At 38.7% G+C, this 22,767-nt stretch overlaps 2 protein-coding genes across 3 annotated transcripts in view; one reads left to right on the top strand and one right to left on the bottom strand.

Moving 5' to 3' along the window:
• Positions 1-17,855, bottom strand: part of LRRC1 (leucine rich repeat containing 1) — a 134,189-nt gene extending 116,334 nt beyond the window's left edge. Inside the window, exon 1 of the mRNA XM_088137040.1 lies at positions 11,797-17,855. The gene's annotated coding sequence lies outside the window, so the exon portion shown is untranslated. The remainder of the gene's footprint in view (positions 1-11,796) is intronic.
• On the top strand, positions 3,389-18,783 carry KLHL31 (kelch like family member 31). 2 transcript variants are annotated; one of them, XM_007441542.3, is made up of 3 exons: positions 3,389-3,553; positions 7,632-8,835; positions 17,862-18,783. In XM_007441542.3, exons 2-3 carry the CDS (start codon positions 7,664-7,666, stop codon positions 18,592-18,594), a joined length of 1,905 nt encoding a protein of 634 aa, XP_007441604.1. In that variant the 5' UTR covers positions 3,389-3,553; positions 7,632-7,663; the 3' UTR covers positions 18,595-18,783. The 2 variants fall into 2 exon arrangements, with proteins under 2 accessions (XP_007441604.1, XP_007441605.1); XM_007441543.3 differs by lacking the exon at positions 3,389-3,553 and adding an exon at positions 4,411-4,613.
• Positions 18,784-22,767: the final 3,984 nt, after the last annotated feature.

Raw genomic sequence — 22,767 nt, 5'->3', positions numbered from 1 at the left:
CTGGATAGTCACCATGGGAACAGAATACAGAAGTAGAGAGGACTGTAGTTTGATCAACACTGCCTATCCTTATGTTATTATACTACTCACTGTTTTAAGTAATATTTCCTTTTATTTCTCTTGAATCTCTCACCATTCAACTTCATGCTAACATTGTAACTTTTACTGAAAGGAAGTAGTATCATCTGTCAAATCATTTGGATAGTTGTTTTGTTTTTAGCACTATGCTAATAACTTTTTTGAGATGTGGCCAACACAATTCTACCCAAAGTCCATGTATAACACTTGTTAAATGCCCTGGAGACTCCCAGAAACAAACAAGTGTAGCAAGCCCACTTCTAAGAAGGAAAATAAGTTTATTTCTCCCTATAGACACAAAAGGGTGATAAATATTGGAGCCAAATGGGCAGATCCTTGCCAAATAGTGTCATTCTCTTGGTCTGAGGTCACAAACTGTAAAAGTTAAAGGACTGTCTATCCTCTCAGTTTGTAACACAGCCAGTTTATGTTGACATAAGGGTATTTTATTTGTGTATCTTCAGGAGATACTTCCCATGGAAATTCAGCTTAACCTATAGTAGTGGCTGAAAGAGTAAATAATTCTGAGTTTCTGAGAACAGCCATGATCAAAGTCACAATGCACTTGACCTGCATTGCCCTGTGAAAGATGAGGTGTTGCCAAGATCTCTTTAAGCGCTGGTACACACTCTTGGCCATCATGAGACCTCATGATCATATCCTAGTGGTTTCTGTAGCCACTCAGTAGGCACTGGCATATGCCTGAAAGATTTCCAGCAACATGTCTGTAAACAAATACGTCTCTCTGGCTGCTTTCAACATAATATTTTCATAACCAGGTACTGGACTGCAGAACAAGTGGAGGATAGACACGTTCCCTTCTGTTCAATGGGAAATGGTCTGTAAAAGTAGGGTGGGCCTTTTAAAATGTCGTTAAGACTCTCTTCAAATATGCTTGCATAAATAACAAACACAAAGAATTGACCAAAACAGGGACTGGGTCTCCATACTGTTGCTTACATTTAAAGGAAAACTGTGATTTGAGTATGGGCACATCATACAGTCAAACACATGCCTTCCTCAGACTGGGGGATGGCACCCTCTAGATGTCTCAACTCAAAGATACAGAATTCCCTATATTTTCTTGATGAGAAATGTGGAAGTTGAAGTTCATGCACCTCAAAGGCATTCACATGACAGAAGGCTGGCCTATATAATCAGGGGGTTAACCTCAAATAACACCCAAATGCATACTACTGATCATATATAGGCATTCCTTTTCTAATCTCCTTATAATGTGCAGGTATGGGACTGGCATAGTGACAGTATATAGCATGCCTTTTGTCTATTCATTGTACCTGTTGAGTAGATAAATGTGGAAAGAGAATACATGACTAGATAGGCTTTTAGCCTGATGCACAAGGTTATTCTCCTGTTCCAATTCATATATCAAGGTGATTAATTGTAATTGGCTTGGATCCACTGGCCTTTTCCAATCCCATTTTCCAATCTCAGTTACATCTCCCGGTCTCATCAGGCCCAGGAGGAGGGGTATGTTATGGGCCCCATCTGCTAAGGAGTTCCATCTGACAGGACCCAGGAGGAGAGCCTTTTCTGCCGTGGCATCTGCCCTTTCAAACATCATTCCCCCCAAGGTGAGGTTGGCTCTGAACCTACTGACCTTCCAGAAATCCCTTAAAACTTGGTTTTGTCAGCAGACTTGGGGATCCCATGGAAATAGGGATCCCACAAAATGTATATAAGATTTTGAGCGCACTCTTCTGAGGTTTTGTTTATACTGATAGTTTTTTAATGGTTTTGTTCTAATGGTTTTGTTTAAATTGTGTGTGCTGCCCACAGTCACATATGTGAGATGGACAGCTATGTAAATGTGATAAATAAATAAATCCACTGTATGGCATTCTTTAGCACAGAAAGTTCATTTAACCACTACCCCAGTTGTCTTCTACCAGGAAGTGGTAACATTCTTCTTCCCACAGGTTTTTCTTGTGGATAAACAACTTATTAATAGATTAGTTTCTGTTTATGATGATGATGGAGTTGAGGATGAGAATTTTTCAAAATTCATATATCATAGTTAAATGAACAAATATATGAAATAAGTCAGAACAAGACAAAGCACACCCAAATACACAGTTGAGATTCTATATTAAATAAGTGTGTCTTTCTGAAATGACAAATGACCTAAGAAGGTTGTATCTACAGTAAGAAGATTTATGTAGAAGTTAATGGAACACACACCCTGAAAAGGAGATGCCTGTACTATTTTATATACAGTATTTCTATGGTGCTGCTACTATTAATGGGTTAACAGCTGAAGAGAAAAAAAATAGTTTGATGTTTTCATGCCAGCTGCCAGAGCAAGACCAGTCCTCTTCTCCATATAGATATAGATATTAATATAAATATCAACTTATACTGTATAGTTTACCTTTGACTAGATGCCACTGAATGCTGCTGAATTTACTTCTGAATAAACAGATGTTAGGGTGGCACTGCTTTTATCAACGGTTTGGCTAGATTTTATTGCATAGTGTTTGTGCTCTTTGCCCAAGGCTGCCCAAATTATGTAAGAGATTAAGGAAAATAGGTACAGAGTTTGCCAATTTCAGATTTTCTTTTTCTTCATCTGGTTCCTCTGTTTAAAATAACAATGTGACAAGGAAAGGTTCTGAAGGTAATGTTTTGCTTAGCAGGGAGATAATAAAGCATCACTTTCTGGTTGTTCAAAGCATTCAAGCTGGCACATTTACAGCACATTTCCATGCATGGTTATTACGAATTATATCCCTATGAGTTCAGTGGGAAGGTATACTACTGTTTAATAGCAGACCATCAGCTCTGCATAAAGAAGGTCTAGGTTTAATCCCTGGCGTTTCCAGTTAAAACAAGAGATTGGGTGGTACCAGATTGATGGAAAATTGAAGAGCCCCTGCCAGTCAGAATAGACATCCTGTGCTAGATGGATAAGCCACAGCAAAGCAGCTTCTTTGTTCTCTGGGGGGATTCTTCCCAGCTGTTGCTCTTGTAAGTATGAAGTTTGAAGAAAGGGAGAGAAAACACTGTATTGAATTGCCAATTCCCACTTTTCTTAAAGGATGGGATGAAGATTAAAGAAACGTAATGATCCTACAGCTGGTTCATGGTTAGAGGTGTGAAACAACTGCAGTGGAAAGCATATAATTCCTGTTGCTTACCCTATTCTATTTCATTTGTCATGAAGAAGCCCAGTTAAATTTACTTGAGATTCAAAATCAGGCAGGCACAGGAAACATTAAACTCCTCCGGGTGACAGGGAGGGATGGGAGGAGGGGTCATTTTTAAAGTGCCCCAAAGCGCAAACTCCAGTCTCTCTCCTCCACTGTGGCAGCAGGTCAAACTAGAATCTTCAACTGCTAGAACCACGCAGGTGACATCTGGACTTCCATTCCTCCCTCCCCCTCTTTTCTTTTCACAAGATATTCTCATAGATACTGTGCTGGGAAGCCCTGGGAAGCCTCTTTCCTAAGAAAGGGTAAGGTGATTCTAATCCTATTCTTTTTGAGACTGACTATAATTAGTGTTCATAAAGAGGGTTTTTCCTACCTGTATTTATGGCCCCAAATCTCATTTCACATGAATCTGACACGAACCTCCAAGCTACAAAGAGAATGTGATCAGCTATAACTTTGAAGAGTCCCTAGCAAATCAAGTTAGAGATCATTTTTCTGTAATTACGTACCTCCCTATACAGTGTGTGCAGTTTAATTTGGGGGGATGAAACTCCTCTCCTTAGCTGCAAGGGCTTAAACTGCTGGGATTTCAAAAGTCCAGCACTTCCCCCCATGAGCATGTCATGACTTAATCAACAAAAGACTACCTTTTAAAATATTGTTAACTTGGGTTTTCTTTAAGAGAGAGTAATCAGACTTTAAATAGCCTCTTTGATATGTTTTTAATGAAAAGAAGATGGCAATATTTAAAAATCCAAAGGAATATCAGTTTAGCAAGATAGGAGAGGAAATTTAAATGTATCCAATGTATGTTAAATATTTCAGCTTATCAGGGTGATTTAATCTAACTTTAACTTTTTTAATTAAGCAGGAAACTTGTCACTAGTGTAAGTACCTGGAAAAGAAAAAAAATTCTATCCTGAAAAAAGATAGACATTTTAAACTGAATGTGTCTTAAAATGGCAAGTCACTTGAAGGCCAGGGAGCATGGCTATTCTTGGAAATAGCACTGACAGGTTTCAACAGATGCAGCCTGAGGAATGCAGCTGGGGAGGCGAGATAAGGGGGACAGGAGCAGCTGACCCACTGCTTTGGTAACGCTTAGGGACTGGATCTCAGATCCTTCTGGCATGCAAGCCACTCTGACACTTTGAACACAGATGGCTCCCTCCCTTGCTCGCACATAGCTACTCTTTGGGAGGGGTTATGATAGGAGCCATGCTCCCCAAAGGAGTTTTAACCCTCCATTTGGAGGGTTAAAATGCTGAATGGGGCATGTTTGAAGACTTAAGTGTGAAGTGCTTGACAAGAGAGAAATGCTGCAGATGTTCCTGCATTAGATGTTACTTTGCAGGAGATGAGGTAACCTACTTTATATTTACCATTTTGGGACTATGCAGGTGCTTATTTAGGAGCATAGATGCTATTTACTTTTATATTTCACAGATTATTTAATTTATTTATTCAATGTTTAGCAATCTTGCCATTCCTCCAAGTTTTCCTCAAGGAAGGTATTTCTTTTCCTTTCTCTGGAGTAGGTTAGTCTGAGTGTGAGTTTCACAGCTGAATGAAGATTTGAACCCAGTCCTAGTCCAGATTTTTGCAACTTCCTATAGGACATCACAGGCAGGTGTTTTAATCTCTGGTTGACTGAACACCAATCTGAAAAGATGAAAAAAAGACTAACAGGAGACTGTAGAGTCTACATATTTGGTTTCCTACTGTTTACATAATGGATTGTCTGATGGGGAGATGGTGGCTGCTTTTTCAAGTGAAGTTTCCTATGCTTCTCACTATGGGATAGAGAATTCAACTGGAAACATGGGCACATTTAAAATAAAAATCTGATTAACATCCATCAAATGCATGAAAACATTGTATTTTGTAGCAGCTGGAAATGATGTTCATATTTTAATTATTTTTACTATAAACTGCTTCACGTTGTTGCTCATAATAGCAATTAGAAATTAGTGTAAATCAGTCTTCCTGAAACTGATTTGGATCAGTTTGGATCAACTCCCCAAATTCCCAAGCCGGCGTTTCCATTGTTGAGAAATCTCAGTATAATTTTATAACATTGTTCCACCATCATTGGCATTTGAGTTAGTTAACAAAATATTTAAAACAATGAAACGAAAGGGAGGTAAAAATGAAAAGATTATCATTATGTCCAATTAAGTAGCTTAAACAACTGAAATGCAGCAGCTGATGATTAAAGTTGATCAAGATGAGAAATCAGATAAAATCAATGGACATTGTAGGAAATTGATAGTTTACACGCTGAATGAAAAAAGCATAAACCTATTAACTTATCAGTTACGGAAATAATTTTGAATGTGATATCATACTATAGACATCTTATTCAACAGGATGCAAAATGATATTACTCATCTATTAAACCAGAGTTCTGGGAGGCACTTGAACTACTGTATAAGATTGAAAGTGTATTCGAGACAGCTCAGGATTACATATATTATATACATTTGTAATATATGTAAACTCAGGCGTAGAATTAATCCATGCATTCATCTATTAATTACTATTCTAACTTTCTACTTAAAACAATGCTCATGTAGCGACCAAACAAAATGTTAATACATCACCAGATATGAGGGCCTAGGATAGAGACATAAAAATGCCATTTGCACAAGAGCAAGAATTAATAATAGAATGACATCTACTCAGAAGATGCATGCATGCATACTATGCTAGATATTACAATGGAAAATTAAGTAGGTTATTCTAGGACAAGCGACTCTTCTAACATGGAGAACTAATTCATCCATTATTTCAAGTAGAATGATCAATTAAACTTTAAACATTTAAACATCATCAGCAAAGCCTACTAATGAATCCCATATAGTGTTTATTTAAAAGGCAGTTAACTGGTTTCATCTAGATGTTCAAACCTAAGAATAGCCCTGCTGGTCAGATCAACGTCCTTCCAGTCAGCTTCATTGGATGAACCTTGATCCTAGCATTTTGAGAAAGGGAGAAAAAAACTTGTATACATTTTTTTCATGCCATCTATGGTTTTACACATCTCAGTCATATCCTTTCTCAAACTACAGCCCCCAGAATTCCTTGCCATTGGTTATGCTTTCTAGGGCCGATAGGAGTTGAAGTCGAAAGCAATTAGAGTACCAATTTGCCTTTCTCTCATCTGCTGCAGTGTCTTTATCCAAATAGTAATGTTTTGGAGGAAAATAATTCCATCCTTATAGATTTCAACCAAGAAAGGGCAGGAGCCATCTGTCCTTTTATATGTCCTTTTATATGAAAGACATGGACAGCTTCTGAATGAACAAATATGCACATTGTTGTTACTATTACTATTAGATTTTTATCCTGCCTTTTAAAAAAATATTTGGTCAACTCAACACAACAAACATACCTAATACTCATTCCTCCTACTTTCCCCACAACCACCACCTTATCAGGTGGGTTGGGCTGAGAGAGAGTGACTGGCTCAAAGTCACCCAGCCAGCTTTCATGCCTAAGGAAGGCCTAGAACTCACAGTTTCCTCCTTTCTAGGCCAGCATCTATACCACGCCAAACTGGCCCTGTTGATTTGGAATGTAGTTTAATTTAGATGTAGATGTAGTTTAATTCAATGGATTCTGTTTTCAAATAAATGTGATTTAGCATCGTATGGGAGTCATTGTGTATTTTTTCAAAGAGGCTAAGTACAATATATTCTAATCACACATTATATGTATAGCAATCCTGTGAAGATTTATCTGAAAAATACTAATTCGCAGGTCATCTATTCAATCAAATTTGCAGTTGAATAAGGATTATAAATTTAACATGGGATGTTAGTCCTTTTCAACTGTTACATCTGAGCAGGGCATATAAGCATGTGTGGAGAGGTCAGGATCAAGCGTCTCTGGCTTCACATTCCCCTGACCCACCCAACTTTGTACCACTGTTGAAGGGAGGGAGTTCTGTGTATTTTCATTTTAACAGACTAGAACTCTATGGATTTGGGGCTGGGTTATTAGTCAGGTTTCTTAACAGCCAAAAGGCTCTATTCACATTCAAGTTAAAATGAATAAAAATCCATTTCAGCATTCAGGAATGAAATCTGTGGAGAATGAGATGACTGCTGCAAAGATGTACCTCTATTCAAACACACCATCTGAAGAGGGAGACAAACTATCATTTACCAAGTGATAATTAACCACACAAGTAATAATTACCAACAAAAAGCTGTAGATGTGTTGGTAAAGTGTTAATTATCCTCCTGTTCTTTTATATTTCATTTCTTTGGGGTATGCTTACAGGTTATAAGAAAGCTTTGGGATCAATTGTTGGAAGATGTTTAAATATGGTTGTACAAATTATTATTTTTTTGTTCTTGTTCCGTTTTTTCTTAGCAAGCTCTTGGCTGTGATATTATATTGCAGTCATGGCGCCTAAGAAGAAGAATGTTAAAAAGAACAAGACGGATATCAATGAGTTAACCATCATAGTGGAGGATGGGCCTCTCAGCAAGCTCAATGGATTGAATACCCTCCTGGAAGGAGGCAATGGCTTCAGTTGTGTTTCCACAGAGGTTTCTGATGCTTTCTATAGTCCCAACCTCTTGGAAGGGTTGTGTAGGATGAGGCTGGAAAATTTTCTCTGTGATTTAATAATTGGTACCAAAACCAAGTCCTTTGATGTCCACAAGGTGGTGATGGCATCATGCAGTGATTATTTCCATAACATCCTAAAGAAAGATCCATCTACTCAAAGAGTGGACCTCAATGATGTATCCCCACTGGGCCTAGCCACTGTGATTGCATATGCCTATACTGGAAAACTTACACTCTCACTGTATACTATAGGTAGTATCATCTCCACAGCCATTTACCTTCAGATACATACCCTTGTGAAGATGTGCAGTGATTTTTTGATGCAAGAAATCAATGTGGAAAATTGCATGTATGTTGCCAACATTGCAGAGACATATGGACTGAAGACTGCTAAGGAAGCATCACAGAAATTCATCAGGGACAACTTCATTGAGTTTTCTGAATCAGATCATTTCTTAAAACTTACTTTTGAGCAGATCAATGAACTTCTTGCAGATGATGACTTGCAGTTGCCTTCTGAACTTATTGCATTCCAGATTGCAATGAGATGGCTGGAATTTGACCAAAAAAGAACGAAGTATGCTGCTGATCTTTTGAGCAACATTCGGTTTGGTACCATCTCTGCCCAAGACCTGGTGAATTATGTTCAGACTGTACCAAGAATGATGCAAGATACAGACTGCCATAGACTTCTGGTGGATGCCATGAATTACCACTTACTTCCTTACCACCAGAATACTCTACAGTCTAGAAGAACCAGGATTCGAGGAGGATTACGAGTCCTAGTTACAGTTGGGGGACGCCCAGCTTTAACAGAAAAATCCCTTAGTAGAGATATTTTATACAGAGATCCTGACAATGGATGGAAAAGACTTACTGAGATGCCTGCTAAAAGCTTCAACCAGTGTGTCACTGTGATGGATGGATTTCTCTATGTAGCAGGTGGTGAAGACCAGAATGATGCCAGAAATCAGGCAAAGCACGCAGTCAGCAATTTTTGCAGGTAACTGATTATTTATAGCAGTGGAGATGCAGCATGGACACAACAGCTCCAGAAAAAGAAAGGGAAATATACGTATATATGTTTGTGGGAGAGGAGAGAGAAAAAGGTATTTCCAAGTAATATGAAATAGCAAATGAGTTTGATTAATTACTCTAAAATAACTTTTCCCAACCTGGTGTCCTCCTAATGCATTGGATTACAACTACCATTAGCACCAGTCAGCAAAGGGTGAGGGGAATTATAATCCAATACATCTGGAGACGACCAGATAAGAGGAGGTTATCCTGCAGTGGGATGAGAAGCCTTTTTCTTTTCTCTCTCTTCTTTTCTGGGGTTACACTATTATTTTTAAAACAGCTAGTGCTATTTTATACTAAGAGATGTGATTTTGCATGTTATTTTTCATGGAGAAATCTGCAGATCCTCTTTATGCTTTGGGGCAAAGCGATCTGAGATCACATGCAGCTGCCCTGTCTCACTTCAGCCTTGGAAGCCAGTTCCAGAATTCTACAAAAATTCCTGCTAAATTATGTAATTGGTTGGTTTCATCAATTTATAAAGCTGCCCAATCAATACGATGCAGGTTACTGTACAGTATTAAAAACAGCAAATAATAGTAAAACAGCAAATAATGAGAAAGCAGCAAATAATAATTGGTTGGTTTCGTCAATTTATAAAGCTGCCCAATCAATATGATACAGGGTACTGTACAGTATTAAAAACAGCAAATAATAATCAAACATTGCAATATAATAAAATATATTATTGTATCAGAGGCTATTTCAAACAACCCAAAAAATTACAGTCAAGATGGGCATAGAAATTCCCAATCCAGTGCCTGGGGGGTGGGGGGGGACAGATCTTCAGAACCTTTCAGAAGGAAAGCAGGGTCAGGGCCATCTGGATCTGGTGGGGGGGGCAGGGTGGATGCTGTTACATAAGGCAGGTGCAGTAATAGAGAAGGCACATCTCCTGGGTCCCACCAGTTAACATTGCTTAAGTGTCAAGACCCCGAGTATGCCCACCAGGTCAGATCTTATTGGATAGGCAGATATAGAGACAGGCAGTCTTACAAATAATCAAACTCCATGCCAGTGCCTTGAATTGCATCCAGAAGCTTACTGGTAACCAGTACAACTAGTGAAGCAGCAGTTTATACAGTGTATACAGGCACGCAAGGTAGAGGTGACCATGAGTAGACCTCCCAATCCAGAACTGGTGCACAAGATGGATTGTGCAAAGACCCCAAACTGCACACTGGTTCTATCTGGGATAGTACGACCCCCTCTAGACCTGAAGATGGAAACTCTCTGGATTCAGGTGATCCCAGCCACTTGGTCTTACTATGGTTGTCTGAGCCTGTTCTCCCCCATCCAGACTCCTACAACTTCCAGATCCTGAGACAGAACCTCAAAAGTGTCACTTGGGTGGCCAAGGATTGAGATATATCACTGGGTATCATAAGTGTACTGATGATACCTAACCCCATACTGACAGATATTAAACAGGACCAGGAAGAGAATCAAGCCCTGAGGCACCTTGCAAAGCAAGGGCTGTAGGCTAAGCCCTGACTGCCACCCCCATCAAGACTGAAACCAACCATGCAAGTAGGAGAACCACTGTAATCTGTGCAACCTCCTGAGACAGTTTAGAAGAATATCATGATTAATGGTATGAAAAGCCACTGAGAGATTAAGAAGGACCAGGATAGATTCACTGCCTCCATCTCAGTCCTAACATAAGTTATCAACAAACAAAATCAATGCTGTTTTGGCATTCTATCCAGGCCTGAAATCAAATAGAAAGGGATCTAGATAATCTGTCTCTTCCAGAGCTGTGATGGAATGTAACTATGAGGAGGAGAGTGATGTGTGAGACCAAGGCTTTCAGGAGGGAGGGGGTGCATTCCAGGAGAGGAAAGGAGACAAGAGCCAATACAGTCCTCAGGGTGAGTGTGGGAAGCAAAAAAGGTTCAGGATAGCCACTCCGTAGAATCTCCCAGGGTATATCCACTAGTTTCTGTTGTATAGATTTAGTTTGGCAAGATTCTGTCTCTAAAGGGTGAGCAAATCAAGGAATTTTACTCGACTGGACTATTTCACCATTGTTCTTGGGCTGGGCCTGACAAGAGCCCTCTGAAACTGCAGCCCAACAATCTTCTCAACAAGGGAAGTTCAGAAATCGTCCAACACCACTGGGTCTAGCAATAGCTTCTTGAGGAGGGGGTTGGCCAGACAGAATCACCCCTCCCTCAAGGATGCATTCACCACCGCTTGAATCTATCCATATGTCACCTGGGAGGCCTTGACCAACCAGGAGGGACATGGATCTAATATACAGGTGACCTTGGTAACAGCTCTGAGGATCCTGCCCACTTCCTTGGTAATAAGGAATATTACCAAGGTAACATGAGAGACTTTTCCCACTCTCTTGCTAGACTGTACTTCAGTCAACACTACCAGACGTACACAACTAGAATGCAATTCAGAATAAATCCAAGTACCTTTATGTAACAGATGCCTCAAATAATCCTCACAGTAGCTCTCCAGATAGTTTTCTAACCCTTCCCTCCCTGTCAGCCCTCCAAGCTAAACCGGACAGGAAACACAGTGAGATGAGCTAATTCTAATTGATTGTAAGGCTACATTAACAGGCTTGCAAATCTGAAAGCACAAATCTCCCACTCTCCTTATTTACCACCTGAGTAGTTAGAGCAGGTCGTTCCTAGGTTTCTTTCTCTGGTCGTTACCCTGTTGCGGACTTCTTTCTCTTTTATCTGATCATTCCCTAGGGGACATCTCTTCCCCCCATCTTCCAAGGTCACCCTCACATTCCATCACACTCCCTAAGACTGACCAGATCATATTAAACAGAACTACAATCTGCAGATGCAATAAGAGCAGAATAACTACTTTTCCCCACTCTTATCACCATGGGGTAATCTCTAATAAAGGTTCTTACCTGTGTTCAGTCAGATTAAGTCTTTGTCTTTCTCCAGTGACACTCTAGCATCTCTTCTGCTGCTTCATCTACTGGAGTTCATCTGAGAATCAGGGATCAATGACAGAATGTGACTGGAGGAAATTAAATATTTGGAGAGCAATCATATTAAGCAATTTATGTAATTAATTTTAATTCAATTTACATTAAATCAAATTTTATTTTTGTTCTGCCCATTATCTTTTTGGAGAGCTTTCTGGACATGACACTTAGGAATGTATACTCCTGGTTTGCCCAATTATATAACCTGACAACTCCCATAGATTTCTTCTAATGCTACATTGGGTAGGCTGTAAAAGGCTATAATCACCAAAATGATTTAGAAAGTGAGAAAGTGTGCAACTTTGCAAGCTTCCAAAAGTGTTGATCATATCGTGTTCAAGTATTCAAGGTGGCTATATAGTTTAGTTGCATCCTCTGACTGCTTAATTGGGAAGCCATACTTTGCTAAGATTTACTTTTCTTCTCATCCTGCTAGGTCAGTCTAACCAAGAAAATTGTCCAGTGCTTAATCCAGGTTTTGACTGATCCCTGGACAAGTTGTATCCATCAAAGCTGGGTTCACTCCCCATTTTTTTGGCCTTTGCCTCTGGGAATAGTCAGAGAGAAAGATTTCTGCAGATTAATGCAGAATAATCCAGAAGGCTCTAAGTATTGGCAGCAGGTCCTCTACTAGATTGTGAGCCTTGGTAGGTACCCAACAACGCCAGTCATCATACCAGACTTGAAATTGGCTCCTTTTGCACATATAGTAAAAAAAAAAAAAAGATACATAAATAATTATTCAATTTCACTTATTTTTCCTCCCCTCATGTATAGTTGATGATTCAAAGGCAAGTGAATCTTATATTCACTTACCTCTGAATTAGAGGCAATTTTTATTATATTTCTAAATGATTCAGATGATAAGGGAAGGAAATTGGGTAGAGGAAAGGATATACAAGAAATTATATTCTGGTGTGTGATATATGAAAGACAGTTATGAAAGAAAGACATATATGAAAGACAGTTTATGGGCAAAATGCAAATTATACAAGATATGAAATGCACTTATCATAATCATTCTCTGTGACAAAAGAATTCCATTATTTTAATCTGTTTCTTTTTTAATTAAAAAGAAAGCATGAGTGATTCAGATTGCAGCACGGGGATAGTAATTATCCTCTGTATCATTTTCCTGATAAAAATTATCCCATTTTACCAACACTATCCTTCTGTCTATTAGGGAAAAAGTGTGGTATGTGTCCTGTTGTGGAATTCTTAGTGACTCCTTCACCTGTTTGAAACAGAAGACAACTTTGCTCTTATGCAGTCATCTATGTTTTTCTGGAACGTGCAAAACAATTGGACAATTTCCATGGGTACTGTTTGGCAGTAACCTTGCATGCCAGTATTTCTTTTTTCTACAACTATCCTGATAAAGGAAGAAAAAAGCCAAGAGGAGGGTCTGACAGGAGGATATATTTGTCATGAAAGAAGTTGTCAGAAGACCTCTCAAGGAGGATGTTTCCATTTTAGAAGGATGACATAAATGTATTTAGTATATTTTTAACAAAAGACATCTGCATTTCCCTGCCTAAACATTATTCTAAAGAGCTGAGGATGATGCATACAATTTACTCTTTCATGATTTTATCCTCACATTGATCCTGAGAGGCTGAGTGATCATGATCAGCCCAGATTATCTTGTGAGCTTCGTGAGTGCATCAGCATTTTAGTCCAATGTTTTAACTTACTACAACATACTAACATTATATTATAATGTTCCATTCTTCTTCCAAATGGCTCAAAATAGTTTCTAGACAGAGCCAGGATGACTTAGTTTTGGTGTCAGAAATATGTTATGCTGCTTGATGTTTATGGAATGGAAAGATGCGTATGTTCTGTTTCCCCATACATGTCTTTGCAGCAAAGAAGACATGTACTGTCCACCAAATGTGCCAAATCACATTTGGTTTGTTATTCCCTTCACCAAGTCCCAGTTATATACAGCCTGAAATCACATTTGAAGGTGACTTCAGTGTCAACTTTAATCAGACTTTAAATTTGGGGAGGAATGGTATCTCAGCACTAGAGCTTTTGCTTTGCATGCAGAACATTCCAGGTCCGTTCTCTGGCATGTTCTGACACTCTGCCAGTTTATGTACGTCATCCTGCCTAGAGAGTAAACTGACCAGGCATAAGGAGCTTTCTAAAAGTGAATCTGTGCATCACACTCAAAACTCTATAGAAGAATGCCAGTGGAAAGTGTCCCAAAGTTTTGCTTCTTATGGATTTTGAGATGTGATGCAGGGAACTGATTTGAAATCTGCTGTACTCTAGGGACTACCTTCCTCAATATGCAGTAGCCCACTGATATCATTGAAAGTGAGAAACTGTTCATTTATTAGCTTTGTGTCTTTTGAAAGTCCCTGTCTAATTTTCTGGAAGGGACTCTTGTAATGGGAGTGATAGAAAAGCTAGTATGCATCTTATTTGATGTTCTCCTTTTTCTAAATTTGCAGAACAGTTGCTAATGTTTTAGTAATTATTTATATGCATTTTAAAAGGGTTTTCTTTTCTGTCCTGAACAGGGGAAGAATGCAGACTTAAATAACAAACATCATACATTTTTGGAATAGTTCTGAGACTGTCTTATCCAGCCTGGTCTATTAGGACAGTGTACATGCTATTGACTCAGTTAATACTTTCAGAAACATTTGTCACTGTTGTTAGGGTCCATCAAATCAATTCTGACCCATGGTGACTACAGAAACAAGTCCCTGCAGTTTTCTTGGCAACGTTTTTGGAAGTGGCTTGCCCATACCTTCTTCTTAGTGCTGAGAGACCAGTTCACAGCCAGCCAGCTTCCATTCCTGAGACAGGACTAGAACTCACAATCTCCTGGTTTCTAATCCAGCACCTTAACCCACTGCAAACTCACTGCATTTCAAACAGACCCACACCTTCAACAGCAGTGCAGCAAACCCCTGAATTTGTTTATTTTTATATTGAACTCATCTGATTTGATGTTCTCCTTTTTCTAAATTTGCAGAACAATTGCTAATGTTTTAGTAATTTAGTGAAAAAAACACCCCAACTAAATGATTCTTAGCAGCTTACAAAATTAAAATATCCAGTGCAAGTAAAAATAATAATAGCAATTATTGTTACAGCAATCCACAAAAGCTCAGGTAATTATGAATGCGTTAGCCTCTCAAGTGCCACAAGACTTTTGCTGTGTGGCCTGAAGCTTCTTGCTTTTCCCTGAAGCACCTCAGAGATGCTAACAATGGCACTATAGCTTTAAAAATGCAGCAGCTGACTATACCTCTTCAGCCTGTTTCCAATTTTTATGGCAAGAATCTGAGGTTTGTGGTGGAAAAGTTGCTCCTTTTTCCCATTCTGATGAGAAGAACAGGACTGCCATTTCTTTCTTGACTCATGTTTGTCACTTGAGGAAACCCATACTATGGCTGATATTCTGGGCAATTGGATAAAAAATACCAGGGATAGGGGAAGAAGTCATGCTAGGCTTATTGGATAATTGGGGGAAATAACAACATGTTGTATTTAGTTTCATTTCCTCAAAGTGGGTCACTTGATGAAAATGGACCATAAGTCATTACTTGAGTTTTAGAGCTTCTTGTGTTTCATATATTTGAACTGGGACTCCATGTCTGAATATGAGCCTGGTATTCCTCATCTGCACCTTCAGATGAGAGCCATGCTTTGTTTCTTAATATGTTCACCACCCCCTTTTCTGTAAGCTATTTTATCACCATCAAGAGCTAACACAAAGCAAACTGGCAAAGTGAAACCATGTCTTGCTCATGGTTAAATGGTGCCTGTGCAATGAGTGGAAGTATCTTTTATTGAGCTCTTCCTTGAAGCTCATTTAAATAGTTATCTGCCAGTCCTTGAACTGGCAGAAAACAATGCCAACATAATTGGCACTGCCAATCCCTATCCTGACATAGGAAAAATGCCACTAAATGGTGTTTTTATTTAGTATAGGCAGGTGAATTAAGGAAAATAATTAGTGGGTTCCCCAGGCTTTGTTTCCCTACCCTTCTACAAAATATCCAGTAAAAATATCCACCAATTACTCTTCTTAGCAGTGATGAGGGGAAGGATAGGGCTTGAGCAAGAAGGAGACCATTTTTGACAGATCATTAGACCAGCAGGTTTAACTATCTATGAAAACTTACTCCTTTCATCCGATTGTCAGGCTGGGAGAGAAAGCAGGCAAATAGGAAGGTGTTAGTATCAAAGAACCTGGTCTTTGGAGATCTGGGGGCTTTGAAAGGACCTCCTGTATCGTTAACCCGCTACCTCTTTTAGCCATGGCAGTGGATCCCCAGTCTGGAAGAGGTGACAGGAAAAGGGGAAGGTGCTCAAAGAGATGACAGGTAGAATGACTGTACAGTGCAGAGGGAGGCAAACATAGCTGTGTATGTGAACCCAAAAATTGTTCCAGCCCCCCCAATGGAACCTCCTGGTAGCCTTGTTAATTGGTTGCTGAAAAAGAAAGCCCTTCAGTAATTGGTCTTCTGGCACCTTTGAAGTCTAGCGGATTTATTTTACCAAAATCTTCTGTGGAACAGAGTCCACAATAAATATTTAAATTCAAATTTGCTAGAATATTTTTAATATGAAATTTCTGATACCCCAATTACATAATCTGAATATCATATCTGAGTTACGATACCATAATTTTATCCTTACTCTCCTTTCATATCAGAGCTAAACTTTTTCCCAAAGCAAAAAAACTTCCCATTTCTTGTGTATTTGTCTGTATACATATGAATACATTTTTAGAGTCTTCATGTACTAGTATTTTTCATTATCAAAGGTTTCTGACAAAAAGTAGCTACTGACAAATGAAATCAGTTTAATAAGGAAGTATTATCGGCCAATTCACTTTTATTTTAGAATGTTATTAGTTAGATTTCTCAATTGCTTACATTAAATGGATGGATATTATGCAGATCCAAAACTCAGATTGCATTCAGAGCTCAGCTCATACTGAACTGATGGATTTAAACAAAAAGCTAGTGAAGTACAGAATACCTTAACAGTCTAGAATAGGCATATTATTAATGCAGTTGCGTGGCTTTATAAATACAGGTCTTCTGTCAAGGGAAAGGTAACTATCTCACCGTGTTTATATAATGTGATAACTCTTCTTATGCCCTAATAATTTAATAAGGCCAGTGTCATAAACATTGTTTGTTGCCTTTCCAATTGTGTGATGAACCTATTGAACAATCAAATTTATTTTCTTTTTTGGGAGGAGCATCCTTGCAAGTACTGAGTTCTTTCCTACTCATCTTTATTACCTGTATATTGGAGGTCTAAGTGCATTAGCCAACATTGCAAAGCTATTGTGGAATTTCATGTTTTCCTCTTTAAAAGAATTCTGGTAGTAAAAAAAATGAAAATGAAATAAAACGGAAGAAGTGGTTGAAAAACACGAGGTTTTTCAAAACAAAGAAAACATACTCTCAACCTCCTGTAAAATTCCACAGAGGAGATGATTCCAAAATAAAAGCTTCATCTGGAAGTATCCATGAAGTGGGAAGTTTTATTTCCTAAAAATTGTGTGAAAAAGAGAATCAGAGGTTGGACCACATCACTGGAGAAAGATTTAAACCTCCCCTCATGTTAGCTAGCTCTCCTTGTCCTAAAACTGCTTTTTCCTCCAGAGAGGAAACTATCAAAATGGAGCAGGAGAAGCTTTAGAGATGGGATTTCAATTGAGAAAACCGTATAAAGAGAGACAGGTTAGACAACCTGCTCTATGATTCATATAGCCTTTTGATTTGATTTTGGAGTGGAGAGGGTAATGGTTTTAGCTTTGGAAAAGTTAAGATGCAATCATGGAATTATATCTAGTTTAGACTTTAAAATGAATCACTATGAGTGCTCTTGGTACTGAAAGATATAGCTAGCAAATAAAGCTTCAACAATAGAAAACCTGTAAATGTAGATGGTATTCTTGTTGCATTAATAACCCTCTCTGGTCTCTCCTTAATTTTTTTCAGGTATGATCCTCGCTTCAACACTTGGATACATCTGGCCAATATGAATCAAAAGCGCACTCATTTTAGTCTGAATGTGTTCAATGGTCTCCTTTTTGCAGTCGGGGGCCGCAACTCTGAAGGGTGTCTCTCTTCAGTTGAATGTTATGTCCCTGCAATTAATCAGTGGCAGATGAAGTCTCCACTGGAGATGCCTAGGTGCTGCCATGCTAGTGCAGTAATAGATGGTAGGATCTTGGTTACTGGAGGCTACATAAATAATGCTTATTCCCGCTCTGTTTGTATGTATGATCCTGCTAGTGATAACTGGCAAGACAAGACCAGCCTTAGCACCCCAAGAGGATGGCACTGTGCCATTACCCTAGGAGAGAAGGTCTACATCATGGGGGGATCCCAACTGGGAGGTCGAGGGGAAAGAATTGATGTGCTTCCTGTTGAATGTTATAGTCCATATCCTGGCCAGTGGAATTATGCTGCTCCTCTTCCAACTGGTGTAAGCACTGCTGGTGCTTCTACTCTTAATGGAAGAATTTACTTAGTGGGAGGTTGGAACGAAATAGATAAGAAATACAAGAAATGCATTCAGTGTTACAACCCTGACCTTAATGAATGGATTGATGAAGATGAGTTACCTGAAGCCACTGTAGGAGTGTCGTGCTGCACCATTGCCATGCCCAACACTAAGACCAGGGAATCGAGATCTAGCTCAGTATCTTCAGTACCAGTCAGTATTTAAAGTTTTTTATTTAAAAAAAAACCTATATATTTTTAAAAGCTATATGAAAGTTTTAAAATGTTTCTTTTCCACTACTGGATTGTAATCCCTTTTAAGAAGCGTACCCATCAGAAGGGATTGAGGAGAGAAACATATTAAAAGCTATTGGCATGCATTTCAGTTTTATAAAAGTGGCCAATTTTCATGGGATTGAAAACACATGGTATGACCAAAAAAATTTAAATGTAATGCATTTTATGCATTACAAATGTGCAGCATAAAACAAAGGCCTCTGATCTGTTGATCATGACAGAGAAAAGTATCCTACTTCCTGTGGGACCTCTTGTTCAGATTCTGCAATCGATTTAGAAAAACTTAAGTGTTTTCAAGCAGATGGCTCAAAGCATGGCTGATCAGAAGGCACAGTTCAGCTAAGTTGCCCTCCTTAGTGGTAAAGGGAAAAAAATGGAGTAACATATCAGAATTACAAACGGAAGACAAATATGTCTAAAGTCCATGGGCATCTGTAGTTGGGAGCAAATGACATCATGCTTATCATAACATCATAGGGCAAAGGACATGAATTATATTATTTACATCAGAGGCACAACTGATGCCAATTACATAATTCCCATTATTCGTATGTTGACACCCATGATGTCATCCTGGCATCTTAAAGACACCTATATTGAAGTGCTCTGCAAACTTCTGTGAATGAAACAGAGCAATGAGACTAATCTGGAAGCAATTAGTCAACTTAAGTAAGGATGCATTCCCAGAATGCAGTGTTTTGCTTTACTATTGTTTTCTGAATAAATCATAATTGGCTGAGCTCACACAGTAAGCTAACCATTTTTTACAAAGCTTGGTGGCTCAATTCCTACAACATGCTAAATCATAGGCAAATCACATATAGCGAGTTATATGAATCTACCTGTAATATATAAGAAGGCATGAAAATACATTATATTAACTATATAAATACAATAAGACACCACATAAATCTAAAACTATGTCATATTATTTCTGCAGTGCCTGGGACTATATCAATATTTCACTAAAACATTTACATAAAAAGATAAATTTCACTCCCTGGTTAGGCTTATGAAACTGTGGTTATGCTGACCAAACGTCTGCAAAAGGTGTCATCTGAATTTGGAAGGGAGGAGATTTATTTAACTTAAGTTTAAATTTGCTTTTTGGGTAGACAAGAAGAACAGCTGCACAGTGCAGCTGCTTCAACCAGAGTCCTCACAGAAACTGTTGGGGACACAGTTTCTTCAACCCATGCATGTTGTGTGGAATGAAATAAATATACCAGTGAAGAGGTGGTGGCTTAGCTTTCCCTCACTCCATGTAAGTGATTCCAAACCATCGCTTAAAAAAATTAACATATAGCATACATATACATAAAAATTAACACAGCATACATACATACCAGGAAATGTCAGTCAGGCAGTCACAGCTAAGATGATGGGGGCTCCAGATGACATAGCATTAAATCAGGTTTGTTCAAGGTATTCATTATCATCTGGCATGGCATCTATGGCTAATCAACATATGCATGGTTAGCCCCAAGTGGTTATAAAGTTATGGAAATAGTATGTCAGGATTCATACATTGCACTAAACTATAACGTATCTAGTTTTGTCTTATCAAGTTCTACAAATCCAGCCAACTGTGCCTTTATTTAATAAACCAGGGTTAAACCATGGCTTAGTGCATGACAACTTGACTAAAATTCCAAAACAGTCATCCATAGAAGAGACAGAATGTGAGGACTGTCATGTAAGCATGCACCTCAAGAAATCTTTCCCTCTACTTTGTTCCTTATATACCTTGTACACCCAGCCAAATTCTGTTCCAGAAGCATTTACAACTCTCTGGGAAACAGTCTGAGGATGGATCAAAGGCTGCAGGAACAGAATGAACTGCCTCCCACCTGTTTCACTAACAGAAACCCTTCTGCTCATGAAAAGCCTTAAATGTATACTATCCAAAATTCCTATTGACCTTAACATCTCTGAATTGTATTCTGATAGTTTCATTACAATACAATAGCACTGTACCTATTCAGAAGTATGCTCTGTTGGGCTTATTGGAGCTTCTTTTTAAGTAAGCATACATAAAATTGCAGCTTTGATTGAGTTTAATGGCCTTTACTTCCAGGTAAGTGTGCACTTAAATTTGTCTTGATCATACCATGTAACAATAATTTTTTTTTAATGGCAAACAATTGTAGCATTTTCCTAAATATTGTTTCACATTTGACCCATAAAAATGGTTTATACATTATTTTTTATCACTGTCCCCCCATCATAGTCTAAGATATTTCCCTAATTATAATAAATAAGTAAGCTGAAATTGGGAAAATTATTTGGTCCAATAAGTTAATAGTATTGTTTAGAATATATGACAGGGATCCAAAATCGTCATGTTAATTTACCAATGCTTTCACTTGAATTGCTTACATAATGTAGTATGGAAGAAGAAGAATGAAGGTATAACTAGATTAGGCTGAAAGGTGTGCTGTTACTGTTGTTGTTTAATACTTGAATGGCCCTGTCAGTGTGTGTCTGTCATAGTTCAAACCAATAATGTAAAAATAGGAACAATTTCTATTTCTTTACAAGCTGCAAAAGAGAAATAACCCAATTTGTGTTGGGACTTTGTTTATTTATATACATGGGCAGGGATAGGGTGGGAAGTAACAAGATATACCAGAAGTTCATTTATATCTGGGTTTGCACAAATGTCACCAGCCTTAAGTAAAACAAATGTTAGAAAGCAGAGGTGATGCTAGACTAGAAACTTGATCTGAACCGATTCAGCAAGGCACCACTTAAATAAGCAACAAACCCAGAGTCAGTGGGTATCTTCTATGGTCCTACCATTCCTGATGCCATTGGCCAGGACCAGTTTTTCCAAAGCTCTAATTAGAGCTGGGGCACCTCCATATCTTGTGAATAATTGCAACAGCACCTGCCTATAACTCACCAGTGATGTAACACTGATATCTTTTGGCAGTAAGCATCCTTATCAGTCACCAAATTTAGGGAAGAAACTATTACATGAAGGAGGTGAGTGGCTCCTTCCCTCTCCTCTCCCCCCAAAAACAGGGAAGCACATTGAACATACTAGCAATATGCAATAGGGTAGCATGCTAGAGGGTTGCTTCATATCATAGCTCTGGCAAGTATGTATATTTATGATCAATTGATATATATTGTGTCTTATATATGTACACTTTCTTACTGTGATTGGATCATAGAGTTTAAAAGCAAAAACCTTACCAGCCTGCTCCTGATTAATGAAGCGTATGTGCATAAGGCCTACAATCACGGTCCCCTATACCCACCCCCTTTTGAGGGGTAATGGTAACATATATTTTTTAAATGCATAGGATCGGCATAATGTTCTCTTTCTCAATAATACACTGAACACCAATGGGAAAGGATCAAGTCTTCACATACGCATTACTCAGCCCTCCTGAACAGATGTGCAAGGTTCTCAGTATGTAAAGTAGAAAAAGTAAAAGAAAGAGAAGATAGATTATATACTTTGGTCTTGAGTTGGTCTTACATTTGGTGAGTCCTGTGGCCATTTTTACTTTTTTGTCACTGTAAAATTTCTCAATCCAGTTAAAGCCTGATATGTGTGTGTGCCTTCGAGTCAGTGTTGACTCCTGGCGACTGCCTGGACAAGTCCCTGCAGTTTTCTTGGCAAGATTTTGGAAGTGGTTTGCCCTTGCCTTCTTCCTGGGGCTGAGAGAGAATGATTGGCCCAAGGTCACCCAGCTGGCTTTGTGCCTAAGGTGGGACTACAACTCACCACCTCCCAGTTTCTAGCCTGAGGCCACCTGATGCCTTAACCACTATACCAAACTGGCTCTCAAAGCCTGATATATTCACCAAATATCTCTTGCATAACTAGACAAGATTTGTATTTGCTGGGAAGCCAGTACAGAGAAAGTGAGGCCCTTCGAAGGGGTATATTCACATAACAGTTTCTATGAGTGACAGAATGTCCACTTCAATTCAAGTAGATGGCTTCACCTAGGTATGAGCTGCAGTTATAAAACATGAGGGTATCATGAGATTAATTACAACGCAGATAATCTGGTCACTTCTGACATAATGAGAAAAGTATTTTTTAATATAAAGCATAGCTCACATGTGGAATTCATTGTAGCAA

Source organism: Python bivittatus, unplaced genomic scaffold (assembly GCF_059951505.1).
Source record: "Python bivittatus isolate LINGU-HERP-01145 unplaced genomic scaffold, Pbiv_v1 ctg000020_np1212, whole genome shotgun sequence".
Classification (NCBI taxonomy): domain Eukaryota; kingdom Metazoa; phylum Chordata; class Lepidosauria; order Squamata; family Pythonidae; genus Python; species Python bivittatus.
This window is presented reverse-complemented; position numbering and strand designations above follow the sequence as displayed.

Coding starts and splice junctions, on each gene's coding strand:
- KLHL31 (XM_007441542.3), top strand. CDS start 7,664: ATGGCGCCTAAGAAGAAGAATGTTAAAAAGAACAAGACGGATATCAAT. Junction 8,836..17,861: donor GCAGTCAGCAATTTTTGCAG/GTAACTGATTAT, acceptor AATTTTTTTCAG/GTATGATCCTCGCTTCAACA.